The 17,960-nt window shown below is 42.1% G+C and overlaps 1 protein-coding gene across 3 annotated transcripts in view; it reads left to right on the forward strand.

The window, feature by feature from the left end:
* Nucleotides 1-17,960, forward strand: part of Phactr4 (phosphatase and actin regulator 4) — a 64,424-nt gene that overhangs the window by 2,116 nt on the left and 44,348 nt on the right. For all 3 annotated transcript variants that reach the window (XM_040756444.1, XM_040756445.1, XM_013120246.3), the window contains exon 2: nt 7,048-7,101. In XM_040756444.1, coding sequence (XP_040612378.1) covers nt 7,086-7,101 — 16 coding nt within the window. In that variant the 5' untranslated portion in view covers nt 7,048-7,085. The remainder of the gene's footprint in view (nt 1-7,047; nt 7,102-17,960) is intronic.

Genomic DNA, 17,960 nt, shown 5'->3' on the forward strand with positions numbered 1-17,960 from the left:
CCACAAACTGCTTTAATTTTCTGAGATCTGAATTTTAGAAAAAATTATGTCAGGACGTTGGTGGTGCACACCTTTAATCCCAGCACTCAGGAGGCAGAGGCAGGTGGATCTCTGTGAGTGCGAGGCCAGCCTGGTCTACAGAGCGAGTTCCAGGACAGCCTCCAAAACAATACAGAGAGATTCTGTCTTGAAAAACCAAAAAAAGAGAAAAATTATGGAAGTATTTTACAGCCCAAACAAGCCGATTTTAAGGAACTGAGATTCATAGAACCATGAAGTCTTTTCCATAACCCATTCTGAAGATTGCTGCTTTCACTCCAGTTTGATTATCCTGTATCTAGGCAGAATAGCAATTTTATGGGGCCTTGGGGAGAAAAGGGCGATGAATTACTAAATTGTGGTTTTAATCTTTTATTTAACCCCAGCACTTGGGAGGCAGAAGCAGGTGGATCTCATAGTTTGAGGCCAACCTGTTCTTCAGAGAGAGTTCCACGACAGCCAGGACTGTTTCACAGAGAAACCCTGGTGATTATGTTTGAGGTTAGCCTTCATATTGTTTCAGGTCAGCTAGAGCTACCCAGTAAGACAATGTTTAACAAAAAAGAAAAAAGAAAAAAAAAAGAAAGAAGGTGGTTAAAGGTTTATTAAGAAGTATGTCTAGAGCTGGGTGTTGGTGGTGCACATCTTTAAACCCAGTACTGGGGGGGGGGGGGGGCAAAGGCAGGCGGGTCTCTGTGAGTTCGAGGCCAGCCTGTCTACAGAGTGAGTTTCAGGACAACCTCCAAAGCCACAGAGAAACCCTGTCTCGAAAAACCAAAAGCAAAAAGAAAACAAAAGAAAAGGAAAACAAGAAGTGTGTCTATGGGGGCTGGAGCGATAGCTCAGTGGTTAAGGCACTGACTGCTCTTCCAGAGGACCAGGTTCAGTTCCCAGCAACCACATGGTGGCTCACAACTGTCTGTAACTTCAAGATCTGACAGCCTCACACAGACATACATGCAGGCAAACCACCAATGCACATAGAATAAAAGTAATTAAATTATTTTTTTTAAAGTATGTCTGTAAGCAAAGATGGGTAAGGCCACTTTGGCTCCTGAAACCTAACATTAAAGACAGAACTCAAATGCGTGTATTTTTTTTTTTAAGCATTAAGACTTAGGAAAATACTTTCTTAATATCTTTGCTCTGTGAAAACTTTTGGTCAGATTAAATCTGCAGTTTAGTCTTGGTTTTCTGTCAGTACATGCCATGAATGTGACATCAGAAATAGCAACCTACTTCAACTCTTGCACTTAAATTGTTAAGTAAAATGCATAGCATTCCAGCGGAATTGAGTCAGTGTAATTAGTCTAGGTTCTTTGTCTAATATTTTCTTTTTAAGATAGAATCTTGCTATCTAGCCCAGGCTAGCCTCAGAGTTTAACTGTTGCCTCAACCTTCTCAGTGCTGGATTGCAGAGTCGTTTAGCCTTTTGAACTAATAAATGCCTGTTTTAAATCTCTTTTGTTTTGATACTGTAGAGAGGAAGAACTTTTTCTCTTTTCTTTTTTTTAAAATGTTGGTTTACTTTATTTCTAAATCCATCCATTCAACCATGAATGAAAGTTAAGACTCTAGGCCCTGAGGACAAAGTAGGGAAAGTGTTTTCCCCTCTTGGGGTTTGCAGACTTTGCAGACTGATGCTGACTGGGGGTGGAAAAGAGACAGACAGTAAACACACACTAAATAAAAGTCTCAATCATTGTACAGCCAACTCCTTTATTTTTATGTTTATTTTATGTGCATTGGTGCTTTGCCTGCATGTACCCCTGTGTGTGTAAGATCCTCTAGAACTGGAGTTAAAGACAGTTGTGAGCTGCCATGTGGGTGCTGGGAATTGAACCTGGGTTCTCTGGAAGAGCAGCCAGTGCTCTTAACTGTTAAACCATCTCTTCAGTACCCTTGTTTTTATGTGATGGTTACAGATGGTTGTGAGCCACCATGTGGTTGCTGGGAATTGAACACAGAACCTTTGGAAGAGCAGACAGTGCTCTGAACCATTGAGCCATCTCTCCAGCCCCTTGTTTTTGATTTTACAGGCAATTGCCATAATGACAGTTATGACTACCACGGAGCTATATCTCCAGCACAGGAAAAGGCCTAATCTTCATGTGTATTGCTTAGCACACAGTTCTTGGTAATTTCTTTTTCTTTCAAGATTTATTATTTAAAATTTTTTTTGTGTGTGATAAAGCTGTGGCCATACCTGGCCCATGACCCTGGGACCAAATGAAGTCCCCTTCCATCGACTGGAGCAGTAAAAAAAATTGTGTGTATATTTGAGTGTACATATGCACCATATGAATGCAAGTGCTGTGGAAAAAGGGCATTGGATCCCCTGGACCTGGAGTTATCGACAGTTGTGAGCTACCTCATGAGGGTGCTGGGAATCAAACCTGAGTCCTCTTTAAGAGTAGTCAATAGTCTTTTTTTTTTTTTTTTTTTTTTTTTGTTTTGGTTTTCGAGACAGGGTTTCTCTGTGGCTTTGGAGACTGTCCTGGAACTCGCTTGGTAGACCAGGCTGGCCTCGAACTCACAGAGATCCGCCTGCCTCTGCCTCTCGAGTGCTGGGATTAAAGGCGTGCGCCACCAACGCCGGGCTAAGAGTAGTCAATAGTCTTAATCACCAAGTCTGCTTTCCCCCAGTCCCAGCTCTGGCTGTTTCATTGGAATGCTATTCACTTATTTCTCAGTGAATGAATGAATAATAAAAGTGGCAAGTATAGTTTTGGAGAGCATCAGAACAAAATGGATCTTTTATCCAACAGCTATTTTTGTTTTGCTGTTGTATAGTAGAGGCTGCATTTTGTTGTTGTTGTTGCTGTGTTTTTGTTTTGTTTTTTCGAGTTTCTCTGTGTAGCCTTGGCTGTCCTGGAACTCACTTTGTTTTGTAGACTAGCTGACCTCAAACTCACAAAGATCCACCTGCTCTGCCTCCCAAATGTACCACCACCACCTGGCTGAGGCTTCATGTTTATGAGCATAGTGATGTACTAGTGTATAGCCCAGTCTCCGAAAACCTAAGGTATTACAAAATTTTAACAGTGTAATGGTGCTAAATAGAGATATGTTTAAACAAATAGATAGGGATTGGGGGTTGAGATGGCTCAGGCAGTAAAGGATATCAAGCTAGATTAAACCTGAGAGTAATCCCTGGAACCCAGAAACCCAGATAATAAAAGGAGTGAACCAGCTTTTGCATGCTGACCTCCGTGTGTGTGTGTGTGTGTGTGTGTGTGTGTGTGTGAGAGAGAGAGAGAGAGAGAGAGAGAGAGAGAGAGAGAGAGAGAGAGAGAGAGAGAGAGACACTCTCAGTAAATAAATAAATAGAATGGAATTGTAGAGATAGCCCAACAGTTTAAGACCACTTTCTGTTTTTGCTTAGGATCCAGGTTTGGTTCTAGTACCCCCATGGTAGCTCACACCTGTCAGATGCTCACTTCTGGCTCTAAGGGTCCCAGGCTCATATGTGGTACACATAAATACATATAGATAAATACATACACATAAGTTTTTGGGGGGGAGTGTTTTGAGACAGGGTTTCTCTGTGGCTTTGGAGGCTGTCCTGGAACTAGCTCTTGTAGACCAGGCTGGCCTGGAATTTACAGAGATCTACCTGCCTCTGCCTCCCGAGTGCTAGAATTAAAGGTGTGTGTCATCATCGACTGGCCACATAATTTTTTAAATGAAAATAAAATTTAGAAAGGGACTAAATGATTTTGTTTTGTTTGAGGCTAGGGTCTTGCTTTGTATCTCTTGTTGGTCTGGAAGTCACTGTGTAGATTAAGCTGGTTTTGAAATTTCAGTGATCCTCCTGAATTCTGGGATTAAAAGCAAGCACCAATACGTCTGACTTAATCCCAGCACTCAGGATGCAGAGGCAGGCAGTTATCTGAGTTGGAGGTCAGCCTGGTCTACAGAGTGAGTTCCAGGATAGCCAGGACTGCACAGAGAAAGTCTGTCTCAAAAAGCAAAACAAAACAAAAATTCTGTTTTTGTAAGTTATACAGGAAGGCATTTCAGAAGGTGTGGTTTTCCAGTATAGTTTTAGGGTAAGTAGGAATTCAGGCAGACCTGTCACTCTCCAGTTTTTCTTTCTCTTCCTCCTCCACTGCCACCTTCTTTTAAGGTGTGTGTTTCCACATGAGTCCATGACTACGTGGATGCTAGAAACCAGCCTTGGGTATCTTCCCTCGAGTATGCACATTGGTTTTGAGATGGGGGCTCCTGTTCTAACTTGCACCAGACTTTGCTTTTGTATAAACATGTTTTCTCTGATGATCAGATCTTTGTTGTTCAAGACAGCACTTTTTAGACTGAATTATCTCCCCAGCTAAGGTCATTCTAGGTAGAGGGAGTAGTTTTGAGCATCAGAAAGTATGTAGGGGAGAATGAGTGATCTGGAATGCTGAGAGTGTGTTACACTTGGTGAAGTTTCTACACCCCATAAACCTCTCCACCGATGCAGCAATCCAAATCAGACCAAATCAAACTGAATTAGAAAAAGCCCACGTTTAATGCTCCCAGGTGGCCTTCCAGCCACCCAGAGAGGAGATGGGGAAGGGAGACTGGAAAAACCACCAATCTGTCCTCTGGGGGACAGTTTAAATTCCCTGTGGAAGTAGTCTTGAGTATATCTGGGGGAGGGGCCATCATTTGGCTTTCTGAGATGCAGCAGGTTTGGAGGGAGATGGGGGAGGGGGTCTTGGATAGAACTTCCACCATAAGATTCCAGACTCTTTGGGTATGTGGATTCCAGGGACTGGGGTGGAGCTTACATCATAATACTTGGGTTTTAACATTTTGATTCTGATGGTGTTCACCCTAGAAAATTGTACATAGCAAACATGCAAATGGAATATCAGTCACTTAGAGACTACTGCACTGGTGTGGTTGTAATTAAAAAAAAAAAAAAAGAAACACATGCAACAGCTCATGTGGAGGTTTTCTTTTTTGGGAGGGGGGATGGGAAAAGCGGGGAAGAGAGGGGAGAGACCAGCCTCTGGGCACAGGAGCAGCAGAAAAGTCGGGGAGGGCATAGGGGACAGGATAGAGAGACAGGCCAAGAAGCAGAGAGAGGGTGGATAAAGGGAGGGAGGGCGAGAGAGAGAAGGTAGTGACTGTGGCTGAGGGCATATCCTGTCAGAACCCCAAGGACAGGCCAGTATAGATGGCTGAACACTAACAGTGGAGGCTCATACCTGTAATCCCCGCACCTAGGAGGCTGATTGCAGGAGGTTTGCTGTGAGTTTGAGGCCACACTGAGGCACAAAGTCTAGGCCAATCTGGTCTACAAAATAAAATCATGATTTCTTTTAGTTCTTTTTTGTGATTTTAGAGACTAAATTCTGTAAAATGTGTTTTCCATTGAGTTCCCTTCTTTGATTGTTTAGATTTAGAAGTTTTTTTTTTTGGTAGCTTATTTTAAATCTTTTAACAGCTAGGTTCTTGGTTCAGCTTTATTTCCCCTTCCTTCCTTCCTTCCTTCCTTCCTTCCTTCCTTCCTTCCTTCCTTCCTTCCTTCCATTTATTTATTTTTGAGGCAGGGTTTCTTTGTAGCTTTGGCTGTCCTAAACTAGCTCTGTAACCAGGCTGGCCTCAAACTCACAGAGGACTGCCTGCCTCTGTCTCCTGTCTCTGGGATTAAAGGTGTGTGTCACCTGTCTGTCTCCCCCCTCACCTCCCCCCCCCCGTTTTTTTAAAGACAGTGTTTTATCAGGTAGCCCTGACTGTCCTGGAACTTGCTATGTAGATTAGGCTGCCTCTGCCTCCTGACTGCTGGGATTAAAGAACCTGGCCCAATTCAGTTTTCTTGACTGCTTTTTTCTACCTAATTACAAGCTATCCTTTCCTATTTATTTGTTGTCTCTTTCTCGATTTTAAAAATCTGTGTGTGTGTGTGTGTGTGTGTGTGTGTGTGTGTGTGTGTGTGTAAGGATATATGTATTGGGCATTTAAAATAATATAATGTGGCAGCCCTGAAAAATGAAAGTCCCTTTCTGTGTGTTCTTTGTACTGTGTACCCACTCTGGTCTGCACTTGTTTGGCTTAGGGTTAACTAATGATTAGACAGAGATTTCCTTAAGTGCTGTGAACCAGTAAGTTTTCCAGCTTTTGCTGAGTGCTCTGATAAGAACCTTACTACAGTGGCAGGGGCACATATGGGAGGGAAAAAAGTCAGGCTCAGGCCTTCATAACAGCTTACCCTCTCATAATTAGCAGTTCCCTCAAGTGACCTAAGTGCCCTCTGTTAGGCCCTAGCTCTTACAGGTTCCCTGGGACAAGTTTCCTAACACATCTAAGCCACAGCGGGCATCCACTCTGGTATCTTGATTCCACACATTAACATCTCATTCCTTCCTACTCAGGGCTCTGCTGTTGGTATACCTTAGACTACTGTAGTAATACCATAGCTTCTGGGGTGAACTAGCCACTTTTGGAGCTGGTTTGCTCTTTGCTCTGATACTTACTCTTAGGAGTTTTATTTTTTTGAGACAGCGTTTCACTGGGTAGCTCTGGCTGTCCTGGAACTCACTCTGTAGACCAGGGTGGCCTCGAACTCAGAGATCCATCTGCCTCGCAAGTGCTGGGATTGAAAGTGTGGCCACCACCGCCTGGCCTTCCTTCCACCTTGTTGAAGATGGGTCTCTTTTGTGTCTGCTGTGCTATGTACTTCAGGCCAGCTGGCCCAGGAGTACCCAGGTGGTTCTTTTGTCTTTGTCTCCCATTTCACCTTAGGAATGCAGAGGTTATAAATGTACACTGCTGCATCTGGCATTTTCCATCGGTTCCAGGAATGGAACTCAGGTCATCAGGCTTGTGCAGTAGATACTTTGATTTCTGAACCATCTCACCAGCCTCCAGGAAGCATTGTTCTCATTTAATAAGTTATATTTTTAATAATGTTTAAGCTATAATAAGTGTTAGTGAGTTGGGCTTATTTAAAAGAAATATTCACAATGGTAAATTTGGTATTTTCAATATTGCATGTATCTTTTCTCTTTTTAGAAACTATTCCCCATCTCCCTACTCTGGTTAGTAGTGGCATGGAAGATCCGTTTGGTGAGTATGGCCTGCGTCTTTGTTGGTGCTTGTGCTTTCTCCTTACCTGTTACAGCTTTGACTAAATTATATCCTGGTCAGTATGCTGATGTGGACTTTTTGCTCTCAGCATCCACTTATTTATGTATTTTATTTTTAAATTTCATGTATATTGGTGTTTTGACTGTATGTATGTTTGTGTGAGGGTGTCAGATTCTCTGAGACTGGAGTCACAGACAGTTGTGAGCTGCCATGTGGGTCTGAGAATTGAACCCAGATCCTCTGGAAGAACAGTCAGTGCTCTTAACTGCTGAGCCATCTCTCCAGCTCCTTAGCACTCATTTATACTCTTGTTTGTTAGCTTATTTTCTTGTGTGCTTGTTTTTGAGACAGGGTCTCTCTACACAGTGCTAGCTGTCCTGGAACTCATTATGTAGACCAGACTGCCTGGCTCACAGAAACCCTATTGCTTCTGTCACCATGCCCAGCCCTAATGCTTGTTAGTTTGTTTTTTGAGAAAGAGTCTCACTGTGGAGCTCCAGCCAGCCTGGAACTCACTATGTAGACCAAGTTAGCCTTGAACTCCTGGAGCTCCGTCTACCTGCCTCCTGATTATAATATAATGCTGGGCTCCATACATACTCTTAATATAATTGAGGGTCCTAAGAAGCTTTTGTTTATTGACATTTGCTATATTGTAAATTAGACCTGAGAGGCTGGAAAGATGATTCAGCCGATAAGAAAAACAGATACCTAATTATGTGTATGCAGGAATTGTAAACCTTACCACAAGCTCTATATCCTCAGGCTTAGGAAGTATATTTGAGATGTTAATTTAGTTTATTGTCTTCTGTCTTGCCCAACTGCCATTGATGTAACTGAGGCCAAACTTTCTGGACTTCCTAACCTGGGAACTATAATCAGGAAGTTCAGATTACAGTTTTTTTCCTGGTGTTGAGAAGAATCTTGTTTAAGACCTTGCAAGATGAGCATTTTTTCTGATTTTAATAGCCTAGGTATGAGCACCTTGGAGTTATCACAAAAGTATAACTAGTTCATTGGGAGATCTTTAGTTTGAATGCTAGAGGGCAGTCAGCACCTGTTAATAGATCTAGTTTTGTCATCAGGTTATTCTTTATTTGTGAAGATTTGGAGGTTGAACTTGTTTTCATAGCTTAGTGACTGTTCCTAAAGACAAGTCCAAATAATAAAAAGGTGGGATGTGATGGCATGAGCCTGTAATCCTTGTACTGGGTGATGTACTCAGGAGGTTGTCTGCCAGAATTTAGAGAAACATACCTAAGCTACATGAGATCCTTTCAAAGAAAAGGAAAGGAAGGGAGGAAGAAAGACAGACAATCACAAGGAGACAAATGAAACAACAGTCTGGGCTAGTGTGTGATGCTGCTGAAGATTTTACTGAATTTATTTTTTTTCAGACTCTTTTCCTTACTTCACCCTACTAAATTAGGGTTAAATATCCTTAATCTAAAATCTGTAATTGGGGTGCTGAGAGATGGCTCAGAGGCTAAGAGCACTAGCTGCTCTTCCAGAGAACCTTAGTTTGATTCCTAGTCACTTAAAACCCTCTGTAACTCTAGTTCCAAGGGATCTGGTGCTCTCTTCTGACCTCTAAGGGCACTGTATAAACATTATGTACAGACAAAAGCCATACACATCAAATCAAATCTAATCTGCAATTGTACAAAGTCTGAAACTTTTTGAATACTATTATAATTGGAAAATTCTACCTGACTTGAGTGAGAATGGAATGGGTTACAATCCTCAAACAAAACAAAACAAAAAATGTATAAAGCTGCCAGGTGGTGGCTGCACACGCCTTTAATCCCAGTGCTCAGGAGGCACAGGCAGGTGGATCTCTGTGAGTTCGAGACCAGCCTGGTCTACAAGAGCTAGTTCCAGGACAGCCTCCAAAGCCATAGAGAAACCCTGTCTCGGAAAAAAAAAAAACAAAAAACAAAAAATTTACCTTTGACAGGGTGTATAGGACATGTAAATGAATTTTATGTTTAACTTGATTTAAATTTTTTTATTATAATTTTTGTGTGTGTGTGTTCACATTCAACACAGCAGTGGAGAGTTCAGAGAACAACTTCAGGGGTTTGACCTTCTACCCTGGGGGGTTTGGGTATCAAACTCTGGTAGTCATGCTTGGCATCCTGTATCTTTAGCCACCTGAACTATCTAGATCCAACTACCCCGACTCCCTCCGGGGAAGTATCTCACTGTGTATCCCTGGGTAGCCTGGTCCTCACTATGTAGACCAGGATGGCTTAGAATACCACTATGACTGGCTTGATCGCCCTTTAAAAATAATTTTTGAGACAGGCTCTCCTGCAACCAAGGCTGACTGGCCTTAAATTCACTATAAAGTGAGTTCAAATGAATTTAGGACTTATAGGTCTGTGCCCCAACTGGTTTTATGCAATGCTGGGGATTGAGCCCAAGTCCTTGTGCATGCTAGGCAAACCCTCCCTGAACTGAGGTATATCCCTTTGAGTCTTTTTTGAAGTGCTAGAGATTGAATTCATGGCTTTGCACATGGGAGGTGAGCACGCACGCGCGTGCGCACACACACACACACACACACACACGTGCACGCACGCGCACACACATGTACACACACTTTTCAGATTTTGGGCTTGAACTCAACGATCTTTGTACTCTCAAATGTGTACCACCATGGTGCTGAAGTTCAAACTTTGGTTCAAGCATGTTAGCAAGTACTCTACCAACTGAGCTACTTGCCTAGCTCAAGAATTTTTGTTAAAATCAAGACCACTTTGGGGGGCTGGAGGTGTAGGGTTTCACTGTGTAGCCAAGGCTGCCTCCAACTCTCAGTTGTACCTATACCCCTGATTGTTGGATTAAAAGTGTGTGCCAACATATCACACTATATTGGCTAATAATTGTGAAGATATCTGTGAAGAATTATCTGTAGTGTTCTGAAATGAAGAGCAGTGAGAGTTGGCGGTTGTTTTTGTTTTGTTATGCTGAGACTCATACCCAGGGTTTTGTACATTCTAGGCAAGCACTCTTCCACAGAGCTGTCCTTGGTTCTGTTGAGAGATTGTTGCTCTCAGATTCCTGTGACCTAAAGCTTCTAACTCCTTTCCTTCTGCATGTCTATTTACCACATGTGTGCAATGTCTGTGGAGGCCAAAGAGAGCAGTGGATCCCCTGGAACTGGAATTAGAGACAGTTGTGAGCCACTATGTGGGTGCCGAGACTTGAACTCTGGTCTTCTAGAAGAGCAATAAATGCTCTTAACTTCTGAGCCATCTCTGCAGCCCCATTATTTAAAAACCATGCTATTAAGACTAGGTCTGGTGGAATGTCTTTTCAAACCCAGCACTCAGGAGGCAAAGGCAGGTGGATCTCTGTGAGTCTGTGGCCAGCCTGGTCTTCCTAGCATGTAGACATGTACTAGGGACATGAGGATTATTAAAAGCAGTATCCCACTATTATTGTTGTTGTGTGGTGATGTGTGGTTTACATGGTTATGATATACCTGTGAGGACAACTTTCAAGAGTTGATTCTCTCTACCATGGATTTCTGAAATCACACTTTTACCTGCTGAATGAACCACCTTGAGAGTCAAACACTAATACTTCTAAAAAATTATTTTTCATTATTTGACAGTTTCATAATTTACATAATGAATTTTAGTTATTTTCATCTGTTCCCTCCAAACTAATACTTTTTATGGCTTCATAAAGGTATCAGTTAAACTTGTATTGCTCTTGCATTGTAATTGCAAGTATGAACGCAGTGCAAATAGGCATGGTGGCTTCTTGTGCAGTCTCAGCATTCTAGAGGCCACAGGGAGGTAGGTCATCATGAATTCAAGGCCAGCGTGGAACAGAGTGACCCTGTCATAATATGGTCAGACAGCACATAAATGTGTCTTGGACAGTGATGAACTACATATAAAAAGATAGTCCCATAAGATTATTTGCACTAGAGACCAGCTTGGTGGCCCATGCCTTTAAACCCAGCACTCTGGAGGCCAGCCTAGACTAAGGGAGTTACAGGCCAACCCAGGCTACTGTGTTGAAATCCTGTCTGAAAGAAAAGTAAACAAACAGAAATTACCCAGAGACATTGTGGCCATCTTAGTTACCCTGTGATGTTTGTCTAATAAAGAAATTAACGCCTGCACAATGGAAGACACACACACACACTTCAAAATTAAATAAACAATGACTACCACTACCACCCCCCCAGGGAAGTAAAGAACAAATCAAAAAATTAAAACATGCTGGGCATTGGTGGCACACGTCTTTAATCCCAGCACTCGGAAGGCAGAGACAGGAGGATCTCTGTGAGTTTCAGGCCAGCCTGGTCTACAGAGCGAGTTCCAGGACAGCCTCTTAAACAATACAGAGAAACCCTGTTTCGAAAACAAACAAACAAACAAAAATTAACTAGCCTGTACTAGCCTGTATCTCAGAACATGTCCCACTATTAAATAACATGATTTGAAAAAGGATAATCCTCCTTATTTTAGTCCTCTCCTTTTCATCCCCTTTCAACTTGCCAACTTGTACTGTTGTGCAGTTACAAAGCAAAGAAATGGCTGCAAAGCAGCCGGGCGTTGGTGGCGCACGCCTTTAATCCCAGCACTCGGGAGGCAGAGGCAGGCGGATCTCTGTGAGTTCGAGGCCAGCCTGGACTACCAAGTGAGTTCCAGGACAGCCTCCAAAGCCACAGAGAAACCCTGTCTCGAAAAAACCAAAAAAAAAAAAAAAAAAAAAAAAAAAGAAAGAAAGAAATGGCTGCAAAGTAAGTTAAGTACTGAGTAAAAACACCAAAGAGTGTATATATACAGCCTGTGGCGATGTTCACACTCCACTCCTTCAAAAATGACTTATTCCTACCTTTTTTTTTGTTTTTGTTTTTGTTTTTTTGTTCTTTTGTTTTTCAAGACAGGGTTTCTCTGTGGCTTTGGAGGCTATCTTGGAACTAGTTCTTAGACCAGACTGGTCTCGAACTCAAAGAGATCTGCCTGCCTCTGCCTCTGGAGTGCTTGGATCAAAGGCATGTGCCACCACCACCCAGCTTCTTCTCTATTCTTTATGGATTAATCCCAGTCTCCCTACAGAATATCAGAATTGAAAAGTTATTGATTGGGACTTATCAGTTGTTAAAATATACTGAATTGTAAGGGCTGGAGATGTAGCTCAGTTGGTAGTGTACTTGTCTAACATGTATAAGGTCCTGTGTTTGATCCCTAGCACCATATAAACTGGGTGTGGTGGCAAGTACCTGTAGTCCCAGCACTTGGAAGGTAGAGTCAGGAGAGTCAAGAATTCTAGGGTCATCCTTAATGTTCTGTCTGCTTGTATGCCTGTAGGCCAGAAGAGGGCACCAGATCTCATTGCATGTGGTTACTGGGAATTGAATTTAGGACCTCTGGCAGAACAGCCAGTGCTCTTAACCTCTCGAGCCATCTCTCCAGCCCCTTCAAATGTTTTAAACCAACTAATTTTATAAGTTCCTGAACAGATATGAACACTACATATTGAAATATATCCTTTTGGTTCACGGATATGAATTTTAAACCTAAAACTAGGTGTAGTGGTGGTACACATCTATAATCTCAGCATTTGGAAAGTAAGTCAGGAGAATCAGAAATTATCACTTTCTGCAATTATATAGTAAATTTGAAAAGGCTTTCTGAGTGTTATAGAAATAGGCTAATAATGTAATACCTGTTTAAAAGAGATATTTTATGTCTGACCATGGTGGCACATATCTTTAATCCCAGCACTTGGGAGTCAGAGTTTGGCGGATCTCTGTAAGTTCCAGGCCAGCCTTGTCTACAGAGTGAGTTTCAGGACAGCCAGGACTTTTACACAGAGAAATCCTGTCCTGAAAAACAAACAAACAAAACAAAAAAGAAAGAAAAGAAAAACATAATCATTTCATTACCTTAAGTATATGAGGGATTTTGTTTTGTTTTGGGGTTTTTTTGTTTGTTTGTTTATTTTCAAGTCATGGTTTCTCTGTGTAACTCTGGATGTCCTGGAACTAGCTCTGTGGATCAGGCTGTCTTCAAACTCACAGAGATCCTCCTGCTTCTGCCTCCTGAGTGCCGGGATTAAAGGCATTTGCTTGTACACCTGGCTCTTATTATATCTAAATGTGTAAGTACCTACTAGGTTCAGGGGTTTTAGTTTTGTTGTTTTCTTGCCTGTGCCTCAGCGTTTCTCAACTTGTGGGTCTCAACCCTTTGCGGGGGTCAAGGACCTTTCCACAGGCATCCCATATTAGATAGCCTGCATTTCAAACATTCATATTACTATATATAACAGTAATGAAGTAGCAACAGAAATAATTTTATGGTTGAGGGTCCCCACAACATGAGGAACTGTATTAAAGGATCACAGCATTAGGAAGGTTGAGAACCACTTCTCTTTCTGGTCAAGAATATTTATTAAGTAGTCATATTCCTAGCTAGTGTGTCTTGTTTCAGAGTTTATGGGAAATTTTTCATCATGTTATCTTAACACTGGAAGCTAAAAGTGTGTCAACAACACAGCCCTTCCCTTGTATTAAAAAGGAGGAGGAAACATGAACTCTAATTAGTTGCGATCCTTTAGGAGTGGGAGATAAATTCCTTTAAGATTAAATGAGGCTAAAAGTAATGTTACTTCATCTTTCTCTGTAATGTTTTCTTTCTTTCCTCTTTTCTTTCTTTCCTCCCTTACTTCTCTCTCTCTGCCTTCCTTTCTTTTTTTCTTCTTGTTGTTTGTTTGATTTTGGGTTTGGTTTGAGACAAAGTATCTCAGGCTGACTTCAAACACACAGCTTCCTCCCTCCTCAGTTCCCCCAGTCTTCCAACGAGGATTAAAGTTTGTCTAGAAATACAATGTAGCATCTTTACAAATAGTAAGTGCTTCTATTGTCTGCCCTAACAAGAGTATAAACCATTGAGGGTGGGAGCTCTTATAGTTGTCCACTACTGGGAAGTGGACATTGAATTCTTTTTGTATATATTTCTGCTGGGAGATCCAATTTCTCTTTGTGAAATTAAATGGGGTGGCTACACAAACCAGATGTAGTCGAGAATACCTAGAATACTGACCTGGAGGCCTTTGTAATCCCAGTGCTGACCAGATGAAGACAGGCTTGCTAGCCAGTCAGTGTATGTGACTCATCAAGTTCCAGCTTCATCGAGAGACACTGCCTCAAAAGATAATTGTAGAGTGATAGAGGTAGATACTCCTTGTAGACACACATATGTCCATATGCACTTGGATACAGAATACACACAGAAAGAAAAAATAAAATTTAAGTCTTAAGAGATTTGGATTTTTTTTTTTTTTAGATAGAGTTTCTCTGTATAATAGCCTGGCTGTCCTGGAACTAACTCTGTAGACCAGTCTGGCTTCGAATTCACAGAGATCCATCTGTCTGCCTCCCAAGTGCTGGGATTAAAGGTGTGTGCCATCACTGCCTGGCTAGAATTTTTTTTTTTTAATTCTAGACAGGGTTTCTTGGTGTAGCCTTGGCTATCCTGGAGCTCACTTTGTAGCCGAGGCTAGCCTCTGAACTCACAGAAATCCACCTACTTCTGCCTCTTTTGAGTGCTAGGATTAAAGGCATGTACCACCACTGCCTGGCTATAAACTTTTTATATAAATAAAAATAGTTGTGAGGCTAAGGAGTTTACCTCCCCTGAATCCATGCAAAACAAAACAAAGAAACAGGTGCGATGACCTGTGGTTGTAATCCTAGCCCTGGGGCCAGGCAGATCCTGAGGCTCTCTGTCTAGCCAGTCTAGCTTTATTGGGGAGCTCCAGATCTTGGTGAGAGACCTTGTCTCAAAAAACAAGGTAGAGAGTGATGACAGAATGCACCCAGCATCAACCTCTGGCCTCCACATACCTGTGTGCAGATGTACACACGAAAATCAGTTGCTGTGAGCCTCTGTGAAAGCTGATTTATAATAGCATGTAACTCATGGTAACTAATTTATAATAACATAACATGTAACCCACACAGCAAGATAATCTCAATTATGCTGTCTTTTTCATTCCTTTTAGTAACAACTGATCAGTGATTATTTGTGTTCAAAACTTCTAGGCCTATTCACATTTCAAAGCTTAAATCCTCCATAACTCAAGGGAGTCTGACATTGATTCTCTCCTTCTGAAGCAAGCCCCTTTACCCACTAAGCCATCTTACTGGTCCCCAAGTATTTCTTTTTTTTTTTTTGGTTTTTCGAGACAGGGTTTCTCTGTGGCTTTGGAGGCTGTCCTGGAACTAGCTCTTGTAGACCAGGCTGGCCTCGAACTCACAGAGATCCGCCTGCCTCTGCCTCCCGAGTGCTGGGATTAAAGGTGTGCGCCACTAACGCCCGGCCCCAAGTGTGTGCTGTGCACTATGCTGTTGTTTGAAACTGTCAAGACAATTTCCACCTTTTTTTTTCTCTTTCAAAAAATAAGGTGGGGAGTGATCAAGGAAGACACTCATCATCTAGTGCTGGCCTCCACATACCTGCATGCACAGTGTCTCATACCACACTCCAGACTCTTCCTAGACAGCAGTCTTCCGGCTTCCACCTGGGCTTAGACAGGAGCCAGCACTCCCAGCCACAATCTCTACTGTAAGAGATACAGTCTAACAGCAAAGCAATGAATAAATAGATGATTACAGCAAAGGTTGCATATACTGTAGGTAGAGGTACATTCAAGATAACTGATTACAGAAGATGAGTGTCTAGTGCCGCTCAGGGATGATTCGAGGAATTCAACTTGAGGAAGTAACGTGAACTGGATGTTGAAGAGTAGCAGTTGGCCAGATTTAGGAAGAGCAGTGTGTGGCTGGGTGAGTTAGACCAGGGAGAACGGGTGTTCTAGCTTAGGAGCTCCAAGGGTCAACAGGACTAAAGATGAGGTAGATGTGGGAGAGTTGTGAGAGTAGGTACAAGGTCAGAGCTCTGGGCTTGAACACTTGATTCCCATGCCTCAGCCTCCCAAGTTCCTGTGTTATAGGCATGTGCTATCAGGACTGTATACCTACATTCTAAAGGTCACTGGGACATGTATTAAAAATAAATGAAAAGCTGGCTGTGGTGGCACATATCTGCAACCCCAAGACTTCACAGGCTGAAGCAAGAGAATTGAGAGAATCTCGGGGAAATTATCAAATAAATTAGAAAGGGACAGAACTTGAGCTGACATAGCTCAATGGTACAGCACTTGCCTAGATTCCATGAGGGTATGGATTTGATCTAGCTAGGCATGCTGTTATACATCTGTAATCTCAACTCTTGGGAGGCTGAGCTAGAAGAGTGAAAAGCTCAGGACCTTCCTGGGCTTACATAGAAAGGGACAGAACTAAACACAGGTATGAAAGTGTTGTCTAAATATACATAGATGTTGAATTCTAAAGTTGTGTTGCATAGATTCTGCCAGACCCAGAATTTATAGAAAATTTTTCTTAAGAAAATTTGAAGCCGGGCGTTGGTGGCGCACGCCTTTAATCCCAGCACTCGGGAGGCAGAGGCAGGTGGATGGATCTCTGTGAGTTCGAGGCCAGCCTGGTCTACAAAATGAGTTCCAGGACAGCCTCCAAAGCCACAGAGAAACCCTGTCTCGAAAAACCAAAAAAAAAAAAAAAGAAAAAAAAAAGAAAAAGAAAATTTGAACCAAGTCAATAAATCCCAAAACCTTAGAGGCTAGGGTTGTGGCTCAGCTGGTAGAGTGTTTACCTGGTGCATTCAAAACTGTTGGATCTTTTCTTACACCATACAAACTGAGCATGTGAAAGGTCAATTTCAGCTACTCAGGGATCTTCAGGATAGCCTGGGGTCCAGGAGATCATGTCTTGAAGAAGAATAAAGGACTACTTCATATCACTGCAAATCATCACCACAAATTTGGTTTTAGAAGTAATTACTCTCCTTGTGACCAAATGCCTGACAAAGAAGCACCTCAAGGGAGAAAGGATGGAATTTTTGTTGTTGTTGTTGTTGACATTAAATTGGGTCTGCCATGTGGTGGAGAAGGCAGCCTCAGAGGTATGAAGTGACTGCATGGCTTACACTAGCTTAAAACTCAAGGCAGTCCTGTTACCTCAGTCTCCCAAGTGCTAGGAGTTACAGGCATAAGTCACCAACCCTGGTGAGGTCATGTGTCTCTTAAGGCTTCTTCATGAGAAGACATGGTTTTTAGGTTGAAATGACAATCATCAAGCTTGTTCCTTGGAAGGTTCTGTTTTTTGGGATACATATTTATGCAAAGCATGTGTAAAACTTTTCAGAAGAGTCCAAGTAGGATTGTGTTGTCTGCTTTAGCATAGATAGAGAAGCATAGGTATGAGTTGTGCGAGCTTTCCTCTGGTCTCAGTAGACTGTTTTCCTAAGGCATCAATACATTTGGCTCTGCTTTTAAACTGAATTGATATTGGAATGTAAAACATGATTTTCTCTTTGATTTTAAAAGTTTTATGAAAAGGCTGTGTGGTGGTAGCCTATAATTCTAGTACTTGGGAGGCAGAGGCAGGAGGCCAACCTGGTCTACAAAGCGAGTTCCAGGACAGTCAGAGCTGTTGCACAGAGAAAAAAAAGTTCTATGAAAAAAACAATTATTTATGCTCCCTATACTTCCTGTGGCTCTGAAAAATTGAAGGTTTCGAGGGAGAGCTGTTGTATACATGAGAACAGCAAAGTGTATTTGAATTACTAGTTGTCGAGAGTTTGGTAGAAACAACATTTACTAAGTTATCTTAGTTATTTTGAAGGAATTACTGTTGACTCACGGTGACACCAGGTGTTCATTACTCAGACTTTTTATTTAGGAGAGGATAAAGGCTGGATTCTTCTGCACATGAGCCGGAAAGGAATGCA

This window comes from Mesocricetus auratus, unplaced genomic scaffold (genome assembly GCF_017639785.1).
Source record: "Mesocricetus auratus isolate SY011 unplaced genomic scaffold, BCM_Maur_2.0 Super-Scaffold_100014, whole genome shotgun sequence".
In the NCBI taxonomy this organism is placed as follows: domain Eukaryota; kingdom Metazoa; phylum Chordata; class Mammalia; order Rodentia; family Cricetidae; genus Mesocricetus; species Mesocricetus auratus.